Source organism: Rhinatrema bivittatum, chromosome 9 (assembly GCF_901001135.1).
Source record: "Rhinatrema bivittatum chromosome 9, aRhiBiv1.1, whole genome shotgun sequence".
NCBI classification, from domain to species: Eukaryota; Metazoa; Chordata; class Amphibia; order Gymnophiona; family Rhinatrematidae; genus Rhinatrema; species Rhinatrema bivittatum.
This window is the reverse complement of record NC_042623.1, coordinates 55,123,586-55,151,525: the sequence shown is the minus strand read 5'-3', so window position 1 is coordinate 55,151,525 and position 27,940 is coordinate 55,123,586. Positions and strand designations below refer to the sequence as shown.

The 27,940-nt window shown below is 43.5% G+C and overlaps 1 protein-coding gene across 1 annotated transcript in view; it reads left to right on the top strand.

The window, feature by feature from the left end:
• Positions 1-27,940, top strand: part of LAMB4 (laminin subunit beta 4) — a 261,501-nt gene that overhangs the window by 146,498 nt on the left and 87,063 nt on the right. Inside the window, exons 21-25 of the mRNA XM_029617285.1 lie at positions 919-1,150; positions 4,638-4,795; positions 8,707-8,931; positions 11,423-11,649; positions 24,094-24,190. Coding sequence (XP_029473145.1) covers positions 919-1,150; positions 4,638-4,795; positions 8,707-8,931; positions 11,423-11,649; positions 24,094-24,190 — 939 coding nt within the window. The remainder of the gene's footprint in view (positions 1-918; positions 1,151-4,637; positions 4,796-8,706; positions 8,932-11,422; positions 11,650-24,093; positions 24,191-27,940) is intronic.

Here is a 27,940-nt window from a genome sequence, read left to right as displayed (position 1 = left end):
TGGGTGTTTATTAGCAATAGGTTTAGATCAGGAATAGGATAAGTTAGGACAGGATGCTTGGCTTGTTCTCTAAGCACCTACGTAACATCTAAAGGGAGTAGGCATTAAGGAGAATATTAAAGAGGCTTTCATATGAGACTTTCCAAAAGAAAGTGGTAAACAAACATGTTTAATCAAGCTGGAAATTATAATAAAGATTAGTGAACATCATTGGAAAATAGCCAGCACCCTTCAACATTGCACATGGGTGAGGTAGGGGGCCACAGATTCCAACAGAAGTAGATGTAGGACCCAAGATAACAGACTCTACCCTGGTAACGAAGGTCCACCAATCATCATAGATTCAACAAGCCACCCCACCTAGTTCATGCCTATTGCAAAGATAACAACAGGGCACTAATTATAGGCTACCAAAACTATCCACCAATGAACTTCCAAGCCTATGAGGCAAAACTCTATAAAACAAAAGTTTTTTGGGAACCAAGCCAGTTCTTTGACCAGATCTCTAGCTACCAACAGTAGAGTTCCCAGACAACGTCGTGGTGGACCCTAGACCCTGAAAGGCATCTTTGAAGAACTTGAAACCCTGGCCGTGGTGCAAGGTCTTCAACCCAAGAGGGTAAGAGAGGGAGGTAACTATAAGGGAAGTAGACAGGTATCAAAGATATATGCAAATATATTATTCTGATAAGAATTATAAAGCAATAATAAAACCATTTAAACTAACATAAAGAGAGTGTCTGTGTGTGCCTTTGTGTGAACTGCTCTTTGGTAATGTTCATACAGCCCTTTATCCTGCTTTCACATGAGCTTACTCATAGGGTGCCTTTTATAAGGAAATAGGTGCCCACCCTTTCCATCAGCACAATTTCCCATAACACAGTAACCTACCATCATTCTTCTCTTCTCTTTATCTAGCATGCGACTGTCACACACAAGGCTCGTTTAGCACTTTATGCGACCAGATTACTGGGCAGTGTTCATGCCACAGTGAAATTAATGGCCGCCGCTGTGATCAGTGCCTTTCTGGATACTTTGGATTTCCCAATTGTCGCCCTTGCCAGTGTAATGGCTATGCAGAGCTTTGTCATCCTGACACTGGGGTCTGCCGGAACTGCAAGGGATTTACAGCTGGACACAACTGTGAAAGGTATGGCAAGTTCCAAATATTCTGGACCAGAGGAAATAAGTATTTTACCCATGGATACAAATGGAAGACATTACAGTTGGCCCTAATTAATATTCTGTTTAGTTTATAAATATGCAGTATACTAATTTCAAATACTCTGTCAATTGTAATACTTAGGAGTTGCTTAGGATTTTGTTTAATATTATGTTCTCACCCTGTTTTTACTGCATCTACTAGTACTGCTACTGTTTCCTTGTTTACCCCACATCTGTCCAGTAGGGTAACCAATTTAGTCCAGGAACACTGAGATATTTTATCCAATTATGGATTTTTTTAAATATCCATGCCAAAACATTCTGAAGTTTGTAAAGTTAGTTTTAGTATAGTAAAAATAAGAACACAGAATATGCTGGCATACAGTTTCAAGAAGCATAATTAGATAAAAAATATCTAAATGTATCTGACATTATCTGATCATTCTACTATTCAAGCACTGGAGTGTTGCTTCTTCTTCACCCCTTCAAGTGTCTGGACTTTAATCCCTCTCATCCTACCCTTCCCCCACCAACACCAAGGTCTACATTTCTTAAATATTATTCCTAGGTCATAGATCTAATTTTCATGAATAAAGGTTCATTAAATATAATAGAGGGTTCCACATAAGAACACCATCCACTCTCCCTAAATAAGGGGGGAAATAAAAAATAAATAATAATAATTAACCACTTCTCAATATACTAGAAACTCTTAACATCCTAGTTGCACAGTGGAACAATGTATTTACTGCAGTAATGAACATCCTAGCTCCACTAAAATCCAGGTCAAAGAAACACCCTAGGAACTCTCCATGGTTCCATGAGGGTCTTCTTGTTCTAAAATAGCAATCCCACCAACTTGAACAAGCCTGGCAGAAACATAAACAGACGTGAACTTCCATATCTGCAAAGAGCGTATGAAGTATAGAGCAGCCAATATCCCGGCAAGAAAGATCTTCATCTCCAAGCAGCTAGAACTCTATATGAACCATCCAACTAAACTGTTTAAATGAGTTCAGAAGCTCCCCAAACCTGTTTCTCAGATCATTTCCACTTTCTCAGGGGGCCACACATCAGAGGGCTTTGCCAAATTCTTCATGGATAAGATCCTAATGATATATTCCTCCTATGACAACTCTCCCTCCTTCACATCTCCCTTAATAACCACATCCTCTCTATTTACAGGAACATCTTATCTCCCTCCAGACAACACCACACTAGCTGACTTCAGAACCATCACCACTAAAAAGGTGGAAAATATCCTCCAGAAAATTAAACAGTCCCTCATTCCACTAGACACAATTCTTCCAGGTTCATTTGCAACCTTAAGCAAGAATTAGCCTCATAGCTTTCCAATATAATCAATGGCATACTGTTACAAAGCTTGCTTCCTGATCTGCTTAAGGAAATGGTAATCAAATTAATCCTGAAGAAATCAAACTCTGACCCCAAAATAACTGATAATTAAGTCTCCAGCTTCCTATTCTTGTCTAAACTAGTTGAAAATGTAGTCTACTTCCAACTACTCAACTTCCTCGAAGAGAGAAACATCTTGCACCCCCATCAGACTGGTTTTAGGAATCTGACCTACTAGACTTAGGCAATGAAATCCATCTAAAAACAGAATCTGACCTACTAGACTTAAGCAATGAAATCCATCTAAAAACAGATCAAGGTGGTGATTCCATCCTATTGTTATTGGATCTTCCTACTGCCTCTTGATTCAGCACCTAGAGAACATCGGCATCAAAAATACTGTCCTTAGGTGGTTCCAATGTTTTCTGTCCAACAGAGTTCAGTCTGTCATGTGGGCCAATGAATAGTACTCTCCTAAAAATCTCATATGTGGAGTACCTCAAGGCTCTGTTCTTTCCCAGATTATCCTCAACAACTACATCAGTTCTATCTGCAACCTGATTCTATCCTTCAACATTGACTATCATCTATATGCTGATGACATCCAACTTTGCTTTAAACTCAGATCTGACCTATCCTGTCCCATCACCAACCTCAACAACTGTATGACAGCAGTAGCCCAATGGCTCAACAACTATAAACTCTCAAACTTAACCCCTCCAAATCTAAACTTCTCTGGTTAAGCCAGCAAGGTCAACCCCTATGGACCATTCCCTCCCTATCAGGGACTCCCCTTTAGCTCAAAGACTCTGTATGACATCGAGGAATCCAACTTGATCCTAACCTCATTATGGAAGCTCACATCTCTAAAGTAGTGAGAGCCTCCTTTATGTACCTCTGCCAAATCTAGCAACTACGTTACTACTTCAATCAGCACAACCTTACATCAGTTATCCATACATTAATCACTAGTTGGTTAGATTACTGTAACTCTCTTCTGAATGGTATCTCCCAGACCTGCTTGAAATGATTACAACTTGTGCAAAACACAGTGGCCAGAATCCTGGTAGGGCCAAGCCATCAGAGCACATAACACCTATCTTCTACAGATTATATTAGCTACCGATTAAAACCATGATTACATTCAAAACCCTCTGCTTCATCTTCAAATGTGTGAATAAACATGGTCCAGAATATCTCATCCATTTCTTTGACTTCTACACCCTGGCTAGAAAGCTCCAATCCTCACAAAAGGCCGTTCTTTTCTTCCCACCCCTGACTTCTGTCAAATTGAACAGCACAAGACTTCAGCTGCTATACTCCCAAATTCTGGAATGAGGTTCTTTTACCCATCTGCCAGGAACCAAATTACCTTGCTTTCCAGAAAAAAGCCAAAGCATGCCTATTCAACCAGGCCTTTCCCCAGTTAGCTCATTAGGAATATTAATGTTTTTCCCACACTTGGTCCTTTTGCCATACAATGGAACTCAGTGCTAACTATTTTTAAATAGATACATACATACATATAAACATTAACCATGTCTAAGCCTAAATCTTAATTTCTGTAATCCACTTTGAGACCAAACCTGGCAAAAGCAGAATATCAAATGTTCATAAATAAATAAATAAATAAATAAATAAATAAATAATAAAGCTATTATTCATTCCAAGAGGAAAAACACTCAGAAATTCCAGCAGGTCCCATAGGTTACAACATTTTATTGACCTAAGTTGTTATTACTGGCTGTACTCCCTACTAATCGTTACCTCCCCTTGTATTTTAAAGAACTAACCTTTAACTCAAAGGAACAATTTTTTTTTAACTAGGATGTTTTGCCTTCAAACTACTACATATGAGGACTACATAAAAGGACATCATAGGGCCAACTCTCTCCTGAAGGCAAGCCTAGCCAGTTGAGTTTTCAGGACATCCACAGTGAATATGAATGAGAGAGATTTGCATAACCTGGGTCTCCAGTGCTTGCAAACCTATTGCATGCATACTCATTATGGGTTTCTTGAAATGCCAACTGATTAGGTGTGCTTCCAGGAGAGGGTTGGGAAACACTGCTATAGAAGATGAAGGTCCATACCTTTGTGGAATTTTGTGTTCACAGGTGTGCTGATGGTTACTATGGCAACCCTCTTTCAAGACAACCCTGCCGTCCTTGCATGTGTCCAGATTCGCCTGCAAGCAATCGCTACTTTGCCTATTCATGCTATCAGGATCTGCAGAGCTCAGAGATCATCTGCAACTGTCGTGAGGGTTACTCAGGTATGGAGGGAAGTCTATGTTAAGAGAGTTTTAGACTTTCACAGTTCTTAAGGAAGTATTCAGCGGGTGCTTTGCTCATTGATTGTAAAGGTAGGCTAATATTAAATCAACTACTTGACCATCAGAGGAGACGGATGGTATTAAAGTGGGCATGAAGCAAGTGTAAGGAGTGAAATGAAGAGATAAACAGACAAGGTTTAAATTCTACAGAACATATCAACATGTAAAATACAGAAGTAAATCTCTACAGAACAGGGTCAAATATCTTTGTGGCATGAGTTGGGAAGAAATGCTGCTTTTTATGCAGCTTAAGAAATCTCATAGGACTGAGGTAAAAAAAAAAATCTTTCCCTTTGGGATTTTCAACAGAACTCAACTAAGTTCAAATTCATCTGGTGATTACAGTTTAGTATTGTCTGTTGGTTCTGAGGTGCAATGATTTACAAACAGAGGCTTAAATTTTCACTGCTGGAGCCTGGTACGACTTGAGGTTATATGTAGAAACAAACAATGAAAAAGAAGTACAGGCAGGAGGAAACCAAAACATTAGATGTGGAATTCCCCTCTTGGGCCATAGTAATCTGCCCTGTGGCAGAGGGGAGCAGCTATCCTAGCTATCACCAGCTTTTCAAGGTAGATCACCAAAGATAGAACATGCCAAGTACTAGGGATGTGAATCGTTTTTGAACGATTAAAATTATCGTCAGATAATTTTAAAATCGTCCAAAATCGTTAGAGTGCACGATACAATACAAATGCCCCCGATTTATCGTCAGGGGCATTTGTATTCTATCGTTAAATAGGGCACGGGAATTATTTGGGCGAGGGTGGGAAAACCGGCACACCAAAACAACCCCTAAACCCACCCCGACCCTTTAAAACCAATTCCTTACCCTCCCCCACCCTCCCGAACCCCCCCCCCAAAATGTTAAGTTACCTGGTGGTCCAGTGGGGGGGGGTCCCGGCGCGATCTCCTGCTCTAGGACCATCGGCGCCATTTTGGCTGCCACTAATTAAAATGGCGCCGATGGCCCGATAAAAAAAACAAAACACCCGACCCTTTAAATCGACCCCCCACCCTCCCGACCCTTTTTTTTTAGGGAGGCCCGCGCCGCTAAAAAAAACCAAAAACACCCGACCCTTTAAATCAACCCCCCTAAAACCTTTTAAAATTACCTGGTGGTCCAGGGGGGCCTCGGGGGGCCTCAGGGAGAGGAGAGATCCAGGGGGGCCTCGGGGAGAGATTTCCCGGCATCAGCTGTTCTAAAAAAAAATGGCGCCGATGCCCCTTTGCCCTTACCATGTGACAGGGTATCCGTGCCATTGGCCGGCCCCTGTCACATGGTAGGAGCACTGGCTGGTCGGTGCCATCTTTAAAGATGGCGCCGGCCACCTTTACTCATCAGCCCTAGTATAATAGGGGCTGATGAGTAAAGGTGGCCGGCGCCATCTTTAAAGATGGCGCCAGCCACTTTACTCATCAGCCCCTATTATTATACAGCCCTTTTTCCTGCTTTCACATGAGCTTACTCATAGGGTGCCTTTTATAAGGAAATAGGTGCCCATCCTTTCCATCAGCACAATTTCCCAGAACATGGCGGCGTGTGTCAGTAATTATTATAATAGGGGCTGATGAGTAAAGTGGCCGGCGGCTGGCCATCCAGTGCTCCTACCATGTGACAGGGGCCGGCCAATGGCACGGATACCCTGTCACATGGTAAGGGCAAAGAGGCATCGGCGCCATTTTTTTTTTTTTTTTAGAACAGCTGATGCCGGGAAATCTCTCCCCAAGGCCCCCCGAGGCCCCCCCTGGACCACCAGATAATTTTAAAAGGTTTTGGGGGGGTCGAGAGGGGGTGTCGATTTAAAGGGTCGGGTGGTTTTTGTTTTTTTAGCGGCGCGGGCCTCCCTAATTAGCGATGTGAATTGGAATCGGAAACGATTCCAATTCACATATCTTAACGATCAGATTTCCCCCCCCCACAGCCGAATCTGATCATTAAGACGATCTGGCACACGATTCACATCTCTACCAAGTACTACAATTAAATCTGAGATTTGATTATAAACATCATCATCTGAAAAGCTTTCCAGTCTCTCCTTTATATGAGGGGGGGGGAGTCAATAAATAAGGTGAATTTAAGTGCAACATCATAAACTGTTTCAATTCACCTTATTTATTGACTCCCTCCCCCTCATACACTGTGGAAATCTCACGTCTAGCTATCTCACACACGGAGTCAGACATGCTGCACAGTATCTTTGCAAGGATTAAAGTGAAGCATTTCAAAGCATGTTGTGCTCCTTATGCCGTGCAGTGTTTGAAAAGGACACCCAGCAGTAACCTCTGCTCTCTATTTATGAAAAATTGTACTAAGCCATTACTTTTGATTAAAAAAAACATCCCTGCAAGTTCCTTGTTTGGAAGCATCACAGGCGACCTCACACAGCATGGGATCTGATTGATTTAGGATTAAAGAATTTCCAAAATAATGACTTAGCAACAAAAGTAATGCAGAATGTATGTCACTGTTATATTTACCACTGGAATCTTACCCACGTAAACAGAGGGCACTGCTTTCTTTGACTCGCTTTGCTAGAATTGCACAAACAGTCTGTGGGGACATTAAAGAAGTTACCTGTTTATGATTTCAACTGAATAAGCTATTAGTTTAGTTTTCTTGTCAGTCTACTGGACACTTTTAATCCTAATATTATAATCAAAGAATCGGCAGCTGCAACTGCACAAAATTAAGCTCCCTTTGGATTAAATTTACCGTGGGAACATTGCACCTAACTCAAGGTCATCCTTGGGAAAGGGGGAGGAATCAGAGAGACTGCTCCAGTCTCTACGCTTTTGGGGGACTCATTCTGCCACTGTTGAACTGCCCACTGCCACTTCTCCTTCTTGTGCACCAGTGGGCCCAGAGTTGCAGCAATCTGGGCGGTGGCAGATAGAACTCTGCAGGCAACCTCCTGGGTTGGGGGGAACTCCACTCTAGTGGATTTGCCCTGGGCCCCTCACTCCCCTCGAGTCAGCCCTGGCCTGACTCTACTACTTATGCGTAAACCACAAACCTGGTCCAGCCTTGTATTTCAGGCCATAGTGTTAGGTACTGTGGTTGAGGGGTTTTGGGTTCCAAGCCAGTCAGTTTTTGGACATGCTTTTAAAAAGCATTTAAAAGCATTTTTATTTAGTGAGGCCTTTAATCTGAATTAGTCTGGATGTACAGTGAGGCTGCAATTGTTGAATCAAATTCTGTGAACTATACTTCAGGCAAGACACCACGTTTTCAGGAGGTCGTAGCTTAATTTTATCTACAAGCATGTATGTGCCTATTTGTATTCACCGTGTCTGTGAATGTGAATGGCTTGCTTGTGAGCCACTTAGATATCATATAAATAAATGCTGCCGAGGTTGGAGGGATGATGGCTGCTGCTACCAAGGCAGCCCTTCTAGCCAAAGAAGAGTGCTGAGAGTGAATCTCAGGAGGAAGACGCACCTTCTGCCTCTCGGGCCAATGAGGAGTCATTGAGTCACCCAGGTGTGCCATCTGGAAGGGGGTGGGTTCAAAGTGGCAGGTGAAAAATGAGAGAGACCAAAAAATGTACAACTTTTGTACTTGCATTTCTGTAGAGTAAGGATGAAAAAATCAGTGCCACTAAGGCACTCGTTCTGGCTCTGGCTCCTTCAAATAAAAGAGGAAAACGAGAAAATATGTAGCACAGCTGCTGTCATCATGACTTACTTAGTGCCACTTTTATTGCACAGTGGGAACAATTCACTGTGGCTATTTTGCAATATACTGAATTCTTATAGAGTACATAATATGATTTGAGTTTATGACCCTGAATTCTGAAGATTTTTACTCTTTTTTTTGTCTGTTTATATGTATGTGTCTGTCCTCTAGGTAATCGATGTGATGGATGCCCTCCTGGCTTCTATGGCTATCTGAGGCAAACAGGAGACCAATGTTTGCCCTGTCTTTGCAATAATAATATAGATATCACGGATGCGGAAGCCTGTGATAAGATCACAGGAGAATGCTTAAAATGTTTGCACAACACTCATGGAGGGAGCTGTCAGTTCTGTAAACCTGGTTACTTTGGATCTGCACTCGCTCAAACCTGCAGAAGTAAGGAAACAGAAAGTTAAGGATGGGTACTATGACCTCAGCAAGACTTTGCAGCAGAGATGAACTTGCAACAATCTCCCATTGCAGAGACAGAAGCTCGGAACAGTAATTATTACGGCAATACCTTTCTAGTTGTATCGAGCAAAGTGTTTTGGTTGGTGTGTTAGTCCATAACGGTCAACAAACAAGTTTGGGTGACACCTTTTAATTAGACTCACTCAATACATCTAGTCACAGGTGTATTGCCTGAGTCCAGTGAAAAAGTATCACCTACAACTTATTCACCGTTATTTCAAGCTGCATCTGTAAATTTCTATCAAACCTGTGGTGGAAGAGAAAAGGTAAATATCACGTTTGGAGAAATGGGTATGAGATTATCAGGCATAAGGAGAGGCTTCAGAAAGGATCACTGTAATTCAGAGAGAGAAAAACACACTTGTCATTTTTGATGGGGAGGGGTTAATCTATGAAGGTGTTTTAATATTGGTGCTTTGTAATATAGTAATTGTAAAAGATATGCACACCAAATTATAGACATCATGGGTCTAACCTAGAACTCCCAGACAGGAATTCTACATTCTGGCTGGCATATACCGGTGTTTTTTAACCTGATCCTGGAGGAACACCCAGCCAGGACTTTAGGATGTCTACAATGAACATTCATGAAATATATTTGCATACAATAGTTTCATGCATATTCATTATGAATATCCTGATATGCTGGATATCAGACTGACTGATTAGTTTTCATGGACTGGGTTGACAAATACTGGTCTAGACCTAATACGGAGCTAATTGACCAGCCCAATGGCCTAGCACAGGCATAGGCAACTCCAGTACTTGAATAAGACAAACAGGACTGGTTTTGTAGAATGTAGTTAATGCCTCATTGTATACAGGTATATCTTGTGTATTCTCATTAGTGGGGTAACCTGAAATACAGAGCTGTTTGCAGCGCCCCCCCCCCCTCCCCCCTCAGAACTGGAATTGCTTATTTTGTCCCAGATGTAAGATGAGGTCAAGCTTAACAGTATGGCTGGGTTTAAAAAAGGTTTGGAAAGTTTCTGCAGGGCAGGTCCAATAACAATTATTAGCCAGACAGACAAGGGAATCACTACATCCTACTTCTGGGAATGAGCAACATGGAATGTCTCTTCCCCATTGAGATCTACCTCCCCGTGACTCAAGACTGGCCATGGTCAGAGACAGGATGCTGGGCTCATAGGACAGCATGGCCTGTCTTACCTTCTCATGTTCTAAAACTGAACATGAACCCCCCTGCAGCTGTACCTCTTGGCACCATAGCTCTGACTAGGACAGATTCCAGCTGAGCTGGAAACTCAACGCAGCAAAAGGAAGCCGGTGGATCAAAAAAGGAAAAACGTCTGTTTACCTTGGAGATCCACTGTGCCATTCAGTAAGGACAACGTGTAAAGCACAATAGTTCTGCAGCACTTTCCCTTACCTTGATTTTAACTTTGGAAAACTGGCAAAACTTTCATGAGGATAACAACATTCTCCGTTAGTGCCCAGACCAGGCTTGTTAAGAATAAAATTTTCACACCATGACAATTCCTTCCTTATCTACGTTTATTGCACAGTAATCAGCTAAATGGCATACTTGTTTCATTGCATGTAATAATCAGATTGGTTAAAACTCAATTGTCTTATTGTCAGATGGAACCACAACATTCTACTTGTAAAGATTAAAACTCTGAAAACAATGAAAGCATTTTACTTTACAATAGTAATAGTAAAAATCCCTTCTTCAAAATATATTTATTGCATACAGCAGAATTCAGTGTTTATGCTGCAAAGAGCAGATAGTGCCCTATAAAATTTCACACCTTGATCCCCTTCCAAAGGAAATAACTGCAGGAGCCTTACATCAGTAGCATCAGATATGCAGGACTGTGATGTGGCCCAGTCTAAAGAGGAAGACTTTTGGCCAAACCTGGCTTTTATGACACCGCCCTCCAGGTGCATTGTGGTACTTGCCATGCTGATTACAAGTGAAAAATGCAGCAATACAAACATCCCCATGCCTTGAAAGAAGCTGTTCAAAAAAATAAATAAATAAATAAACAGGACCGCCAAATATCTGTCTCTACAAACTGGGTCACATCACACGCTTGAATATACTGTCTCCTGTTCTCTGCTATAAACCTGCCTCACCATTATCAAAATAAGTCTTTATGTGGTCAGTGTAAGGATTTTAAAAGTCTAATTATGGACATATTCTTAGAAATACAGCTTAACAAACAAGTTGCAGTTTATTTATTTAAAGCATTCTATATTACACTTTCAGATCTGAAGACCAATCAAACACGATATCTTTCAATGGATCTACATACAATAGGGATATTACCTGACATGAGCTTTTATAAGTCCCTTTTTCAGATATGGCCAGGGACCTTGTGTTTACTAGAACTCTGCACTTCTAATTCATTATTTGAGAAATTATCTTATTTATCTGTTTTTTGTTTTCCAGAATGTGTTTGCAATCCTTTGGGCACACACCCAGAAACTTGTCCATCCAGCGATGCTGAAAAGACATGCACATGTGATCAAATAACTGGACAGTGCCCTTGTTTGCCTAATGTTATAGGCATTAACTGTGACCAGTGTGCATCTGGTTACTGGAACATGGCCGGTGGAAGGGGGTGCCAGCCCTGTGGCTGTGACCTGAAAAATTCTCAGAGTAACCAGTGTAATCAGGCAAGATGATTCTAATCATTGTTTATTTATTTTTATTTATTTAAAGATTTTTATATACCACGGCACATGTGGCACATCACCTCGGTTTACAGAAAACATTAATTCAGCAATGAGCTTTACAATAAACATATTAAATGGAGAAAAAAAAACAAGTAGCATGTTTAACAGAAAACTAGGAGAATAAATATCATAGACGAGAGGTTAACAAGGATAACCGAAATTGAACTGCAAAAATAAATATCTATTAGGGAGCTTTTCTAGGGGAGAAGGGGGTAATGGAGGGATTGTAAAACTGGGGGAAGTTGTAACAGCGAAGTATATGGCTTGTATGGGTCCCCGTCAGTCAATGGTAGGCTTTTTTGAACAGCCAAGTTTTTAGGTTTTGTTTAAATTTTCTGTGGCAAGGTTCCTGGTGCAGTTCAGAGGGCATACTGTTCCATATTGTGGTTCCAGCTATGATGAGCGATTGTTCTTTTGTAGATGCATGTTTGGTCAGTTTAGGCGAGGGGATCGGCAGTCTGGCTTGATGCTGGGATCTGGTTGGTCGGTTTGACTTTTTGAAGTACAGGTGTTCGGAGAACCATAGCATGTTTCGGTTATGGATGGCTTTGTGTATTAGCGTAATGGATTTATATATGATCCTGGATGTGACGGGTAACCAGTGAAGAGACTGAAGTGCGGGAGTGATGTGATCATGGCGGCGTGTGTCAGTAAGGATGCGGGCGGCTGCATTTTGTAGCATTTGTAATGGTTGTAGCGTGGTTTTTGGTAAGCCTAATAGGGGTGTGAATCGTGTGATCGATCGTCTTAATGATCGATTTTGGCTGGGGGGAGGGAAATCTGATCGTCGTGGGTTTTGTTTTTTTTTAATCGTAAATCGGGGGAGGGCGGGAAAACCGGCACACCAAAAAAACCCTAAAACCCACCCCGAACCTTTAAAACAAATCCCCCACCCTCCCGAACCCCCCCAAAATGTTTTAAATTACCTGTGGTCCAGTGGGGGGGTCCCGACGCGATCTCCAGCTCTCTGGCCACTGCTGCGTTGAGAAATGGCGCCGGTGGCCCTTTGCCCTTATCATGTGACAGAGCAAAGGTAGCGCCGGCGCCATTTTGGTTCCTGGCTCCCGACGTCACGCGTGCAGGCGAAGAAGGGGAATTTGCAGCACATCATACGTTTATGAAAGCATTCCAATAGACTCCTGTTTCGCCGTTCCACCCCTCTGCTTTTAAACACGTCAGGAAAGTTGCTGATCACTATGTTTTCCCTTGTGTCATTGCCAACAGTTGCCAACAGTTTCCAACAGTCGATAACAGTTGCTATCCATGTGTTGTCGCCAGCAGTTGCCAACAGTTTCCAACAGTCGATAACAGTTGCTATCTCTGTGTTGTCGCCAACAGTTGCTACCACAAAGCCTGACTTATCTCTCCCTTAGGCATAGGCTGGTTGATCAGGCCAGCATGTCCCCAGCACGAGCAGGCAAAGTCTTTGTTGCACAATCAGTTATTGGCAGCAACATTTTCCTTACACTCCACCCCTTGATCAGCAAGTTTCCGACACGTATGCATAAGAGGCAGTATGAACATTGATTGGGGTTCTCTGAGATAGGCGATGTACACGATAGGTGAGGTAACAGTTACAGGTCAGACAGAGTATGCACACAATCATCACAATTAAAATAGGGTGTAGGAGCCAATTTAACATTCTCTGGGCTGTGGAGGAATGACCTGTAAAGATGTCGCACCAGGAGTGGTGGGTATTGTCAGCAATTTTTTGAGTCAAAGAATGAAGTTGATCGGCCACAAATAAAGTTCTAAGTGATACAATGTCCATAGACTTATTCAATCAAGCCAATATTTGTTGTAATTGATGAGAGCGTTAATGGCTCTCTGCAAAGGCCGTAAGTCTAGAAGGGGGATCTGTAAAAATGCAATTGATATGTTAACAGTTGTGGAAATATTTAATGTATCTTTAGCGGGCAGGTAATAAGTGACATTATTAAATGAAAGACCGATATGTTATAAATACAGCCACTAAAAGAAGAATTATAAACACAAATTACTTGGGGCGTGACCACAGTGAACCCTTGCGCATCTGCTGGTAATACCCATAAGGCACATTCACTCGTAGAGTGTTGTAAAGTACAATCTTCCTTGGTACGAGATACCGAGAAGTGACAAGCAAGATGTCCTGATAAAAGCGGAATGCAGTTGTCCAAAAAAGAAATTCTATTATCGGGAAAGATCCATTTACCAGAAAAAGTCGGCTGGACCAAGACAGGTCCTGACGGGGACCACACATGGACGGAAGCGCCATGAATTTACATGCGGTGGTGTTGCTTCCATGATACCATTCAATTAACCCAGTGCAATATAAATGGCTACATGTGGTTTGCTCCGGACGTGGTCTCCATCCAAGAGGATAAGGGATCAAAGTTTTGACATAATGCTCAAATAGCGTTTTCCAGATAGAAGTATGTCCGATATATAATTGGGTTTGGACATTTTGGATTTGTTGAGTAAGGTAAATTATTTGCAATCGGATCTGAGTCCAATTAAACAAGGCAGAGACATTCTCCATCACGTGGATCTGCTGAGTGAACACGTTCCAATGGTGGTCAGACTGTACTTGCAAATAATTTAGCGTTTGGTGAAAGAGATTTACGTTGTCCGGTATCCAATCCGCCATCAGGTTAGTAGCGATACTTACATCATTCCCAGCTCGGGCAACCTTATTTGATAACACTTCAACATCTATACTGTTAAGAACACCAACACCCAGACCGGCACTTCCCAACAGTGTGTCATACCATTCCCGCCGTCGCCTGGCGGGCTGGGGTATGGGGGGAAAAGATATATTAAAATACATTTTATGTACAGTTTTATAAAAGATGGTCGTAACACAGGTTTCCGGCAAACGAATTATGGATTGTTCCTGGAATTGGGCAGGGATTCCTGACTCATTATCCAATAATAGGTAAACCTGGTAGTTGTTTTGGGTGCTGGGATTTCCATACAGCCGAGAATCCAAGCTGGTTTAGAAACAGTAAGAACAGGTAATAAAGTGGATACATTGGCACATTGGTATCGTGATGCATGAGCAGTACTCATAAAACAAGTATAATCAAAATTCTTACAAACATATTCTGTAGTGTTTTTAATTTCTAGCGTCGCATTCGCATTGGGCTTATATACCCAAACATATTGGTTGATTGGTGTATGGAGTAATATTTTCTATTGTAAAGTTCCACAAATTACAATTGTCACAGGTTGCATTATGGAATAACTTCCACGTTGTCCGATTTGATGCTTGGATCCTTGATAGTAGTTTGAGGAATCCACCTTGCGCTAAGGAGGGTGCGTTTCCAATGTTCAGGGCCCATATGACCAGAAGGGCTAGTAGCTTCGAGATCGTTGCAAAGAGGATATTGAAGAGGATATTGCCATCCTATTAAGAGAAGAAAAGGAAAACTTGTATTCCTGTAACTTGCAGCGCATGCTCGGTACCTGCTGCCAGACATCTGCACCTTCCGCCAGTACTGTAAGGACAGCATCCTTACCTACCGCCAGGATTTCACCTTTTTGTGGTTCCCGATTAGGGGAAAATATCCAAATTTTCACCCCAGGATGTAATGATTCCGGTGGTATAGTAGTGCTTCCAAAAGCACTTCCCCTTGGTGTTTTATTTGGGACCCCCCATGTCATTGTATCTGTGTGATATGGCATAATGATCAATTGGGCCACCTTAGTATGAACTGGGATATATATTTCACTTTTTGTTAAATTATGATACACTACAAAAATAGAACCTCTAAAGTCTGCGTCAATTATGCCTCCTAAGATTGTAAGACCCTGTTTTGCCCAACTTGACTTAATTCTTATCCAACCAAAATGATCTTTGGGGATGCTACATCCAAAATGCATATCATACAAAAGTGATTGTTGGGGAGGGATTACTAATGCGGTGGGATTGTTCATGTCATATCCCGCTGCATCCAAGCTATTCTGCTTTGGTAATTCTACACTACCCTCCGCTGTCGCCCAACAGATAATGTTACGTTGTTCCAAAGATGTAATACTTATTGCTTCAGATTTTTGATACATTTTTTGAAAAGGTGTCCGTCCGCTTTCTTTCAATGGTCTACTATTCAATAACTGCAATGCTATCGGTAAATACTGCTTCTATCCCTTGAGAGTATGCGATTTAGTCAAGGATCGCAATATATTTTTTAGTAATCCATTCATACGCTCTATTAACCTCGCAGCCTGGGGGTAGTAGGGTATATGAAAGATCCACTCAATATAGTTGTCTTTGGCATACTGCTGTACAGTGTGTCCCGTAAAGTGTGTCCCTCTATCGCTTTGTATTTGAGAGGGTATTCCATAATATCGGCCCATTTCCTGTAATAATTTCAAGGTCACTTTTTGGTTAGCCTCAGGGGCTGATATTCTCATCAATACTCCACTATAGGTATCTACTGCAGTGCATATATACATATCTCCCTGAGACTTACATAAGGGGCCTATGAAGTCAATCTGCCAGATAGCAGCGGGTGTTAATCCCCGATGTATTTTCCCCCTTTCGATTGCATGCGGGGACCGTGGATGGGACAATTGACAATATTCACACTGTTTAGCAATATTTTGAAAGTCCAATAGGGACCCTGGTATCCCTCGGGCTTGCGCCCACCTGTGACTTGCTTCCGCCCCCAAATGACCGCTTTTGCAATGAGCCCATCTCCAGAGCCCACTTTCTTCCATGTGATCAAGGGCTGTTGTTCTAATTTTGGCATGCTGATCTACAATGGAATTGTACAAGTTAGACAAAGAAGTGTCTTTCACATGCGCATCGACATGGAAAACAGTAACCTTTTTGTTATGGCATTCGGTCCAAATTATTTGCCAAATATCAGCACCCCATACTGGGCGGTGATGTATCTTCCATTCATCTCGGTGCCATTTCGGCATCCATTAAAATTTCATGATTCTGGGTTAATTGATCCGTATCTAATAGAGCCCATGTTGCCACTGTATTTCCACCCCAATATGCGGACGATTATCTATTGTGGCGGTAGCAACCCGGGGGGTATGGCCCTTTTCCCATTGTGCCCAGGACAGGTCCGGATATATCCTCCCTCTCCTTCTTCTCTTGTAACAACTGTGACATTTTCTCCAGTAACATACAACTAACATCCTCTCCTCCTTTTTCAGTATTGTAAACCTTTTTAGGCTTACCTTTACATTTCTGTAGATACAACTTATACATTTCTTTGGTGGGAATGTTATCGATTTTGTCTTTGGCCACCCCTGTCGCTATTAAAGCGGCAAACATATCCCTTCTGGAAACCCTAGCCTCTGTCTCTCTATTCTTAAGATCTCTGAAACCCTTCGGTGCACTTTCCATTCGTTCGGGGACTCGGGCGCCTATATGATCTTTCTCATATAAATATCTCTTTTCACGCCCGTCTGTGTCACAGGCTCCCAGCTCTAAAACCTCCCGAATTGCTTTGATTAAATCCCCAATTGTTTTTCCCGCATTATTAATCATTAAAGTCAACATAATCGATTTATGTTGTGGAGTCAAATTCTTCATTATATCAGTGCGTGCAGTATGAGGAAATGTCAGGGTGGTAAATTTGCCTTGCACCCCCCGAATGCACCATACCTGCATCGTTAATTCTTTAATCCGCTGTATAATATCCCTCATGGAGTATAATGTTCGTGAAGTTATTGGCCAGTCAATTATACTAGGATATCGAGATTTAGCTGCATAGGCAACTACCATGAATAAATTGGTCATGTCCCTGTCCCCTGTTACTGTTCTAACTGCAGCTCTAATCTCGGGATCTGTTGATATCATGGTAAAACGCTTGACATCTCTTTGATCTATGGTAATGTCTCCTGCCCCTGATTTGTATAAGCGAACTAGCCACTTATCTAAGGGTTCGCCGGGATGCTGTTCCATTCTGTCTAAAATTTCACTTATCTCATATTGTGAAAAATCCTCCAGCACCTGGGTGGCTTCACTAGCCACCGCCTCCCCATCACTAGCTTGCTTTAACTTTCTACGTATTGCTTTAACTTTCTACGTATTACGGGGCATGCTTGCCCTATCATAGTTTCAGATGGCGGGTCTATTTCGGCTTCTCTTTCACTATCCGAGGAATCGGATATATCCCCATCCCATATTTCGGGGTCCCATTCTGTTTTCATTATGCAAGCCCTAACTTTAGCATGATTTACTCGACCTCTCCGCTTCCTATATTTGTGCTGTGCTAATCGGACTGCTGCTCATTCAGCAACCGATTGATATTGCTCCGACTTATTCCTATAAGCCTCTAGATGGCACCATAGCATTATGTTGTCCTGTATGGCCCCATCTAGTTCTTTATCTAAAGCTGCTAGGCGTTCCTGCAGGATATTTTTCTGTTCATGACATCTCCAATACCCTGCTAAGACTGCCCAACCCCTTCTACTTACAGTAGCTATTTCTTTTCCTTTTACTACTGGAATGTTTTGCAATTGATTCACTATATCTAACGATTCACTGCCTACGTCCCATGCTTCTGCTAAGCCAGTGTTAACTGCCCATTCTTGAGCCAATAACTGATACAGGTTTTTTTCCCAGCCGGGAATTTTAAGATCTATTGAACTATCCCCCTCTGTTCTTCCATTAGTCTCTTTGGATTTCTTTTTAAACAGAGACATCCTGCGACTACGCCAATTGTGTGGAGCAAGAATAAAAGCACTGCCACACGCTCTCTATGATATCATTTATTTGTATGACGTCATGGTTCAAAGCTTACAGTTCTATACATATATACATATTCACATACCTGTCCATGGATATTCAGGTTTCCTCACCCCTCATACATCAGCCTGTCTGTGCGAGAAGTCTGGTCAATCAATTAGGCAAAGAAGGGGAATTTGCAGCACTTCATACGTCAATGAAGGCATTCCAATAGACTCCTGTTTCGCCGTTTCACCCTTCTGCTTTTATACACGTCAGGAAAGTTGCTGATCACTATGTTTTCCCTTGTGTCGTTGCCAACAGTTGCCAACAGTTTCCAACAGTCGATAACAGTTGCTATCCCTGTGTTGTCGCCAACAGTTGCTACCACAAAGCCTGACTTATCTCTCCCTTGAGCATAGGCTGGTTGATCAGGCCAGCTTGTCCCCGGCACGAGCAGCCAAAGTCTTTGTTGCACAATCAGTTATTGGCAGCAATATTTTCCTTACACCCCTTATATTGTAAGCGGTAATAGCACGTGGAAAATGCACAGCCAACCCCCCCCCCCCCCAAACTAATAGCGCTTATCACATGCAAATGCATGTTGATGAGCCTATTAGTTAGTCACCCGAAATACAGAAAGTAAAATGTGCGGCCAGGGGTGCCAGGGGTGCCTGGGCATGCATCGGGAGAGTGGGCACTCAACATGGAGCGCCGGCTGTCCCGCACTTTATACAGAATCGGCCTGTATGTTAGCAAAAGCAGAGCAGTCCATGCTATTTATGGACTGGCTCTGCTCTGCTACTTCACAAAATGAACATCCCCCCATAGTAAACAACACCCTCTTCAAGGAAATTTTACCCAGAACCTGCCTGGTTTCAAAATTTTTGTTTGGTCAATTAGGCACTTTCGGTTGGTTGCCTAATAATTTAATCATCCTCATCATAAATAAGAATAAGCCTTGAATTTGGAGCATAAGACTTCCACTTTAAAAAGAATGGAAGCCACTTATGACATTATTACTCAACAAAAAGGTTCTTGATTTAAAAGGACACTAAAAAAAAATGATAAATTAATGTAATGCTATTGTATGATTATTCCTAGAGTTGTCCCATAATGAAATTAGTCAAAAAGAAAACCATAAAAATATTTGATTATAGATACTGCCTTATAAAGCTTTTTAAAGATGAAAGCTTTCAAGACAATTAAGAGCCCTTCCTCAGGCAATGACATTTTTAGTGGGCTAATATAGATAGTATCTTCCATATCTCAGAAAATAGAAAGCAAATGAGACATGTACAATATATGGAAAAATGTGGGACAGTGACTTAGATCATTTGGAAATTAGGGATGTGCAGGATCAAAAAATTCATTTTCAGATCCAAGATGGCACCTTGAAGGGAGGACAGGGTTTTGAAGCTCTGCCCTGTTCCTGATTTGCCTATTCTGCATACTATGAGGAAAGCACTGATTCAGGTGGACTCCTCAGCTCCCCCCCCTACTCAGCCATGCCTTGAGGGCTTTTTCATCCTGATAGATCATTTACCTCCAGGTGGGAGGCCCACTGCTGGTGCCGGTGATGAACACACAAACATTGTTAAGCCCCAGAGCCCCCATTTTTATTTTATTGAAATTTATATTCTACTTTTTGCACCTTTTTTCAGCACTTCAAAGTGGATTACATTCAGGTACTGTAGTTATTGCCCTATCCCCAGAAGGCTTACAATCTAAGTTTGTACCTGAGCCAATGGAGGGTAAAGTGACTTGCACAAGGTCACAAGGAGTGACAGCGGGACTCAAACGCTGGTCTCCTGGATCGTAGCCCGCTGCTCTAACCACTAGGCTACTCCTCCACTCCACTACCCATGCCTTCTTCTCCCCTGTTCCATGACCTGGCTTTGAGTCTGGGCCAGCCACCACAACAGATGTTGTTGGGAGAGTTGGCAGCTGCCTAGGTGGATTCCTTTGCCTCCGTCATGGGTTCCACATTCGGCGGCACTACAGATACATTGTTGCCACCGTCGATGCGGCAGACTAAAACAGCTGAAGCAGTTCATCTAGGCCATTGCGCCTTGGCTTCTACTCCTGATGGGTGAGAAGAACTGGCAGGCTCATTTTTTAGGGCTCCAGAACCCTGTTGGGAAGGTGCGGTAAGCCCTATTTCAAAGCTGAGCTTGGTTAAACCTCAGGTTATCACTTTAGACTCTGTCTGGAATGCTTTAATTTCCCTTGAAACATCTGTATCTACATTAATTTCAATTATGACTGACACGCAACAACATATTCAACTTATGGATCCATTACTTGTTTCCATTACTTCTAAGATTAATGATCTGGATTCTTGGGTTAATCACTTGCAATCTATCCAGCGTGACCTGGTTCAGGGAGAACTTGTTAATTCTAAAAGAATGGAGAACATGGAAAATTCTTTCAGATATTCAAATCCGAGAGTCTTAAAATTTCCTCATGTAAATCTAATATCTCCACGTGACCAGTTTAAAAAATATCTACAGGATATTTTGCAATTCCCCCCCTGATACTATCGAGAAGAAACAAAACCTTGATACTTCAGCTTCTCAACTGCAGATTCCTGGGACTGCTGACCTTTCAACTTTCTTAGAAACTTCTGGGGAAGATCATGTGGAATTCTGTGGGACTCTAATTGTTAGTTTTGTTTTTTTCCTCTGATCGTGATTCAATCTTAAGTTTTTTTCTACGTAATAGGGATAAATTATATTATGGCTAGAAGATCTGGATATATCTCGATATCACGAGATCTACCCAACAATGCAGGAAGAAATTTCAGGCATTGTGCCAAGAGGGCATACAGCTGGGAGCTCAGATTATTATTCGTTACCCCTGTAAATATGTATTGAAGTTAAATAATGCTCGGTATGTTTTCTTTGAGCTGTCTCAACTGTGGTTTTTCCTCGATTCGCATACATCTGATAGCGCTTCCTAACCTTTTCATGGTAGATAAATATTCCTTTTTCTCCCTTATTAATTCCTTTTCCCTTTTTCCTAGTTGTTTGTGCTCATTTATTACTCTTAGATCTCCCAGATTTCTTTGTACTGGGCTGTATAATTATCTTGCAACTAAGGTAGATACTGTGTTTATCCTAACCTTTTTCTTTTCGTTTGTTTTTTGTATTATTCATGACCCTGTTTTCTTAGATTAGCTTGATTGCTGTCTAGTTAATGTAATAATTCAATAAATAAAAAATAATTTTAAAAAAAATTTATTTTGCCACCATCCGGTCAGGAGGATGACACCCCAGTGATGTCAATGAGGCACATTCTACCATCAGACAGCATCATCTTCATTGATAGAAAAAAGATCTGCAGAAGGCCTGATCCTGGGCCAGGACTGAGATCTAGGCCCACGCACCAGCAACAGGACCTGTCTTTAGGCTCAATCCTGGGCCTAGTCCCGGGCCCCAATGATGGGACTCGGCATTATGCATGGGTCCAGTCCTGGGCCTAGGCCTTGTGCCTGGGCTTGGGCTAGGTCCAGGCTCCAGCACCAGGGTCTGACCTTCCCGGGCCTAGGCTTTTGGATTAGGCCTCAGCCTCAGCATAGGGCTTGGGCTTTGGCAATGGGACCTAGCCTTGGTCCTGGGCCCAGCAAATAGGCCCTGCCTCGGCCTCGCTCCAGCTTCGGACCTATGCCTGTGCCTCAGTGATGGGACTTGGCCTAGGCCCAGGCCTGGCCCTTGGCAACAGGACTCAACCTTAGCCAGGTCTGAGTGTCAAGCCTAGGCCTTGGCTCAAGCCCGGACCTCAGCAACAGGACCCAGTCTCGGGCCCAAGTCTAGGCCCCAGTGATGGGACCTGGCCTCAGACCAGGCCCTGGAAACAAGACCTGGTACTTCCAGAGGCCCTTTGTTTTGGTTTGTTTTTAATGCACTAATACAAAAATACCTGAAAACTTTCAGTAGCAGTGGGATTTTTAGGTATTTTCTTCTGAGGCTAATTCATTGCATTCTGCCCATTCATTTAAAATGAATTCACATCTCTTCTGTAAATACTACCACTACTATTGCTACTGCTATTACTACAACTTAAAAATTCTATAACATTAGTACTCATACACAGAGCTGTACAAATACTTAAAACAGAAATAGTCCCTGTTCCATTGAACTTACAGACTTGTTGAGAGACATAGACAAACCAAATAATTTCTAGTAATCTTTTAAGTTTTACGGTAAAACCAAGATCTGGAAGTTAGGGTTTGGGGATTTAAAAGTGATTTCAAATAGGTGTATCTTTAAGTGTGGCAGCAAGAATCACCAACTCAAGAAGCCCAATCCAGGCAAGCAGTGCTTCAGGCCAGAAACCTCGGAGTCTGGAGTTAGTGATGAAGGAGAAGGGCGTAGATAAGATCAGCTTGCCTAACAAATGGGCCGATACAGTACCCTTGATTGGACGTGCGTTTTCGATGTGCTAGCGTTATCCCTTATTCAGTAAGGGGTCAAAAACGCGCGTCCAACCCCCCCGAACCTAATAGTGCCCACAACATGCAAATGCATGTTGTGGGCCTACCCAAAGGTAGGCGCTAATTTCTGCCGGCACCAGGGAAGTGCACAGAAAAGCAGAAAAAACTGCTTTTCTGTGCACCCTCTGACTTAATATAATGGCGATATTAAGTCGGAGGTCCTGAAGGGTAAAAAAAGTAAAAAACAAAAGAAAAAAAATTCTAAGTAGGCCCGCGGCTCGCAGGTTGAAAACCGGATGCTCAATTTTGCTGGCTTCTGGTTTCCGAACCCGTGGCTGTCAGCGGGCTCGAGAACAGACGCCGGCAAAATTGAGCGTTGGCTGTCAAACCCGCTGACAGCCACCGCTCCTGTCCCTAAAGAGGTGCTAGGGACGCGCTAGTGTCCCTAGCGCCTCTTTTTACCTGTTTCTACTGCCGGACCTAATGTGCATACTGTATCGCGCGCACAAGAGAGTGTCCTGAGCGGGCGTTCACCCGCTCTCCCGCGGACTTTACTGTATCGCCCCAAAAGAAAGCCACAAAGAGAGGGATAAAGAGGGAGGAGTAGCCTGGAGCTGCAGATTGAATACACTTGTAGGTGAGCAGAAGTAGTTTGAACTGAATGCGGAAGCAGATAGGGAGTCAATACAGAGCTATGAGAAGGGTAATGTGGTTAAAATGACACTGGCGGAAGATAAATCACTCAGCTGAGTATTGGATAGACATAGCAAAGAAAGACAGTTAAGCAGCAGACCTGTAGGGAGGAGATTGCAGTAATTCAACTGGGAGGTAGCAAGAGCAGATAAGGATTTTGATGGTGTGTGCAGGAATTTATGGGCTAAGAGGCAATCTGAATGAAATAGGCACAGCAATATAGCAAAAGTAGATTATAAATTATTTAACTGAGGACTCCTTAGCATTCATGTTGGGGGTGGGGGCAGTTGTTTGGGGGAAGGGAGGAGAAAGGACTGTAAATTTGGTATCTTCATTTGCTTTTAAATGCCACAAGGATGTTCACTTTCATTGTAGCTTAACAACAGCAAAGACCGAAAAATCATGGTTTGGAATCACAATTGTAAACTCTGCCCATCACCTAGGGGATTTTCCTGCAGACTGAGTTTATCACATCAGATTGTGGATCTTAATAAGAACATTCCAGAAAATTAGGGAGGGGGAAGAAAATGCAAGCAATGCTTATACAATTGTTTGTTTTTTTGACTATTAAAATATTTTATTTTTACAGTTCACAAGTCAGTGTCTATGCAAAGCAGGCTTTGCTGGCAAAACATGCAATGAATGCGAGGAAAATTACTATGGGAATCCACAGCTGAGTTGCATCTGTGAGTAGAATATGTGCTGGAATACTGTTTTCCATTAATCAGAACATTATGTGATACCTATAGGCAGTTTATATGATATAGATTACTGTGTGTAGAACTATAGGCAATTCTGATCATTTGGTTAGCTTTGGCTTTTCTTTTATCTATCACATTTATTTACTGCCTTTCTAAATGTTAGACCCAGTGGTTCACAATACATAAAAATGCAATAAAATGTGTATATTCAAATAAATAACCCAATACAAAATACACATCATAGCATATAAAATCTAATCCATAGTTTGATCCCTAACACCCACTCTCACTGAGGGAGAGAGGGAGAGCTTACATCAACTAAGAACATAAGAAATTGCCATGCTGGGTCAGACCAAGGGTCATTCAAGCCCAGCATCCTGTTTCCAATAGAGGCCAAACCAGGCCACAAGAACCCAAACACTAAGAAGATCCCATGCTACTGATGCTAGTAATAGCAGTGGCTATTCCCTTGCAGGCCGATACAGTAAAGCGTGGCTGCGGTTATCCTGTTTCTAACCCACTTTGTACGCCCAATTTGGACGCTTATGTCTAACTCGCGATTCAGTATCCGGTTTTACGCGTCCTTACCGTTTTTTGAAATCGATGAGTATCCCTTTCCGCCCGCGGCATGTATATGATATGTTAATGATCGGATTAGCTATTCCCTCCGATACAGTAACGTGCGCCCAGATTATCGCCTTTTTAACCAGCTATTTTGCTACGTCTTTAACCTGCAAATTTACCGCCTACCCTGACCCTGGCGTTAGTGTGGTGAACTTAGCCGCCCAGTCCTAAACCAACCCAATCCACAGAAAAAAATGCTTCTCGCACAAGGGGGAAAAATTATTACAAAAAATAAAGCAAGGCGCAGGGCGAAAATCATTTCTTTATTACGCTCGGGCATCGGGAATTGCCAGCTTGACAAGTGTCAGGCAAGCCCCAGCAGCTGCGAACGGCGGCAGGGACCGCAACAAAGCACCTGTGCGCGCAGCTCCGATTTTCCGCCTCCTTTGGACGGGCAAGAGAGAGACAAAATTTCATGGGCAAACTTTCCCCCAGCCCCCGCTCACCTGTCCTGGCAGCGGCCATGCAAGCCCCCAGCAGCAGCAGCAGCAGAAGAGCGTCCATGGGTGCCGATCTCCCGTGCGGGCGCGCTGACAGCTCCGGAGCAGCCCCAGTCCTCTCTCCCCTCCTCCCGAGGTGCACATCGTGGCTCCCCTGCCTCCCGGGGGCAGCCGGCGGCGAGAGCCCGGGGCGGATCGGGCCCTCCCCATGCGAGGCGGCTTCCAGCAGCCCCCGCCGGCGAAGGTGCATGAACGCACGCCTGTACATCCAATTTGGGCGCTCAAGGCAGCGAAGGTGCATGAACGACTGCCGTGACCTGAGCGCCCGGCTGGACATCGAGGTCACGGCGTGCGCTCATGCACCTTTGCTGCCTTGAGTGCCCAAATTGGACGTACAGTCGGGTGCTCAAGGTAGCGAAGGTGCATGAATGCATGCCGCGACCTGAGCACCCGGCTGGACGTCCGAGGTCACGGCGTGCGCTCATGCACCTTCGCTGCCTTGAGCGCCCAAATTCCCCTCTCAGACAGGGAAGAAGAGCACAGCAGAGGACAGATACAAGAAAGAAAAAAAAAAGCAGTAATCCCCACATCTGGTTCTACTGTTAGCACATCTGTCCATCCGCTGTGCATCACTTCCTGTTTGTAAAGGAAGCCTGAGAGCAGGGCACCTCTGTATACAAACTTCCAGTGGCCTTGCACGCATCCCTTTGCTGGGTTGATAACTCCACCCTTTACTACCCTCCCCTACCAGCCGCTGGGACTGAAGCACTGACAGAGGAGAAGCCAGAAAAAATTACTGTATGTCCATGTTGGCATGAAAGCAAAGACTGCACCATAGACCAGAGTCAATCTCAGAGACTGTCTAAATATAATATTATTCCTGGCTGGGTCTACCGTTAGCATGAGGTAGGAATTAAGATGTACCAATTAATCTGATAAAATTAGTATCTTCAAACTCAGTTTTATTGATCATTTACTGGGAATCTGGGGGACTTAAATGTAAACAAAGAAAACCAAGAAGGGGAAAAGGCACCTGTTTGATCCAGAGCGGGAGGCATCAGACTCGGAGTGCCCCAAGAAAAGTATTTCTTTCAGGTGACAGAAAGGGCATTGAATGCAGGGGGAAGCTTCCCAGCGGAGATGGTGAACGCACGCCTGTACGTCCAATTTGGGTGCTCAAGGCAGCGAAGGTGCATGAACGCACGCTGTGACCTGAGCGCCCGGCTGGACGTCCGAGGTCACGGCGTGCGTTCATGCACCTTCGCTGCCTTGAGCGCCCAAATTGGACGTACAGACGGGCACTCAAGGTAGCAAAGGTGCATGAACGCACCCCATGACCTGAGAGCCCAGCTGGACGTCCGGGGTCACTGCGTGCGTTCATGCACCTTCGCTGCCTTGAGCGTCCAAATTGGACGTACAGGCGTGCGTTCATGCACCTTCGCCGGCGGGGGCTGCTGGAAGCCGCCTCACATGGGGAACGCCCGATCCGCCCCGGGCTGCTGAAGCCGCTCTCACTGCCAGCTGCCCCCGGGAGGCAGGGGAGCCACGGTGCGCGCCTCAGGAGGAGGGGAGAGAGGACTGGGGCTGCTCCGGAGCTGTCAGCGCGCCCGCACGGGAGACCAGCACCCATGGACGCCCTTCTGCTGCTGCTGCTGGGGGCTTGTGTGGCCGCGGCCAGGACAGGTGAGCGGGGGCTGGGAGAAAGTTTGCCCATGAAATTTCGTCTCTCTTGCCCATCCGAAGGAGGCGGAAAATCGGAGCTGCGCGCACAGGTGCTTTGTTGCGCTCCCTGCCGCCGATCGCTGGCTGCTGAGGCTTGCTGGCGCCGGGCGCTCAAGGCAGTGGGGTCTGTAGGAGAACCATCCACTTCCTGGTGGAATGACATTTGAAATGACAGGTACCAGCGCACCCAGGATACTGTATAGGCGCTGTATACCTCTCTATACAGTAAAAATGGATTGTGCACGCCTACCGCTTCATGGACGCGCGTTGGACACAGCTTGCATTTGCGTCCCCACTCCCTATCAAATACAGAATTCAGTATAAAGTGCTAACCATAATCCACAAAACTATTCACTCTCTAACCTCCCTTGAACTATCCTTCCCTCTGCAACATCACTCAACCTCCAGACCAATGAGAACAACATACCTAGGTACCCTCTATGTTCCCCCCGCCAAGTCAGCTCTCAAAAAACGAGCATTCTCTATTGCTAGAGCCATTACAATGGAACAATCTGCCCTCGGAACTCCGAACAGAACCCTGCCTGCGGACGTTCAAAAAAAAACTGAAGACCTGGCTCTTCTCAAGAGCATTTACTTAAAGTTCCATACCTGACCCTACTTTATAGAACTTAGGTTCAAACGTGTCTAACTGATCGAAATTTCCCCGTAACCTTTATAATGTACTCCCTGTGCTGACTATCATGTTTTTCCTTTTTTGATTTTCCCCATATTCCACTCGTTATGCTTGTTCAACTATAACTCTATTCGCGTACAATTTTGTTAATTATGTTCATATAGTTTGCTGTACAATTTTTTTATTTTTTTTTTGTTAAATTATGTTCATATTGTTTGATGTAATTTCCAAATATTGGTTCACTGTAAACCGAACCGATATGTACTTGTACATGATCTTCGGTATAGAAAAGTATTTAAATAAATAAATTAAATA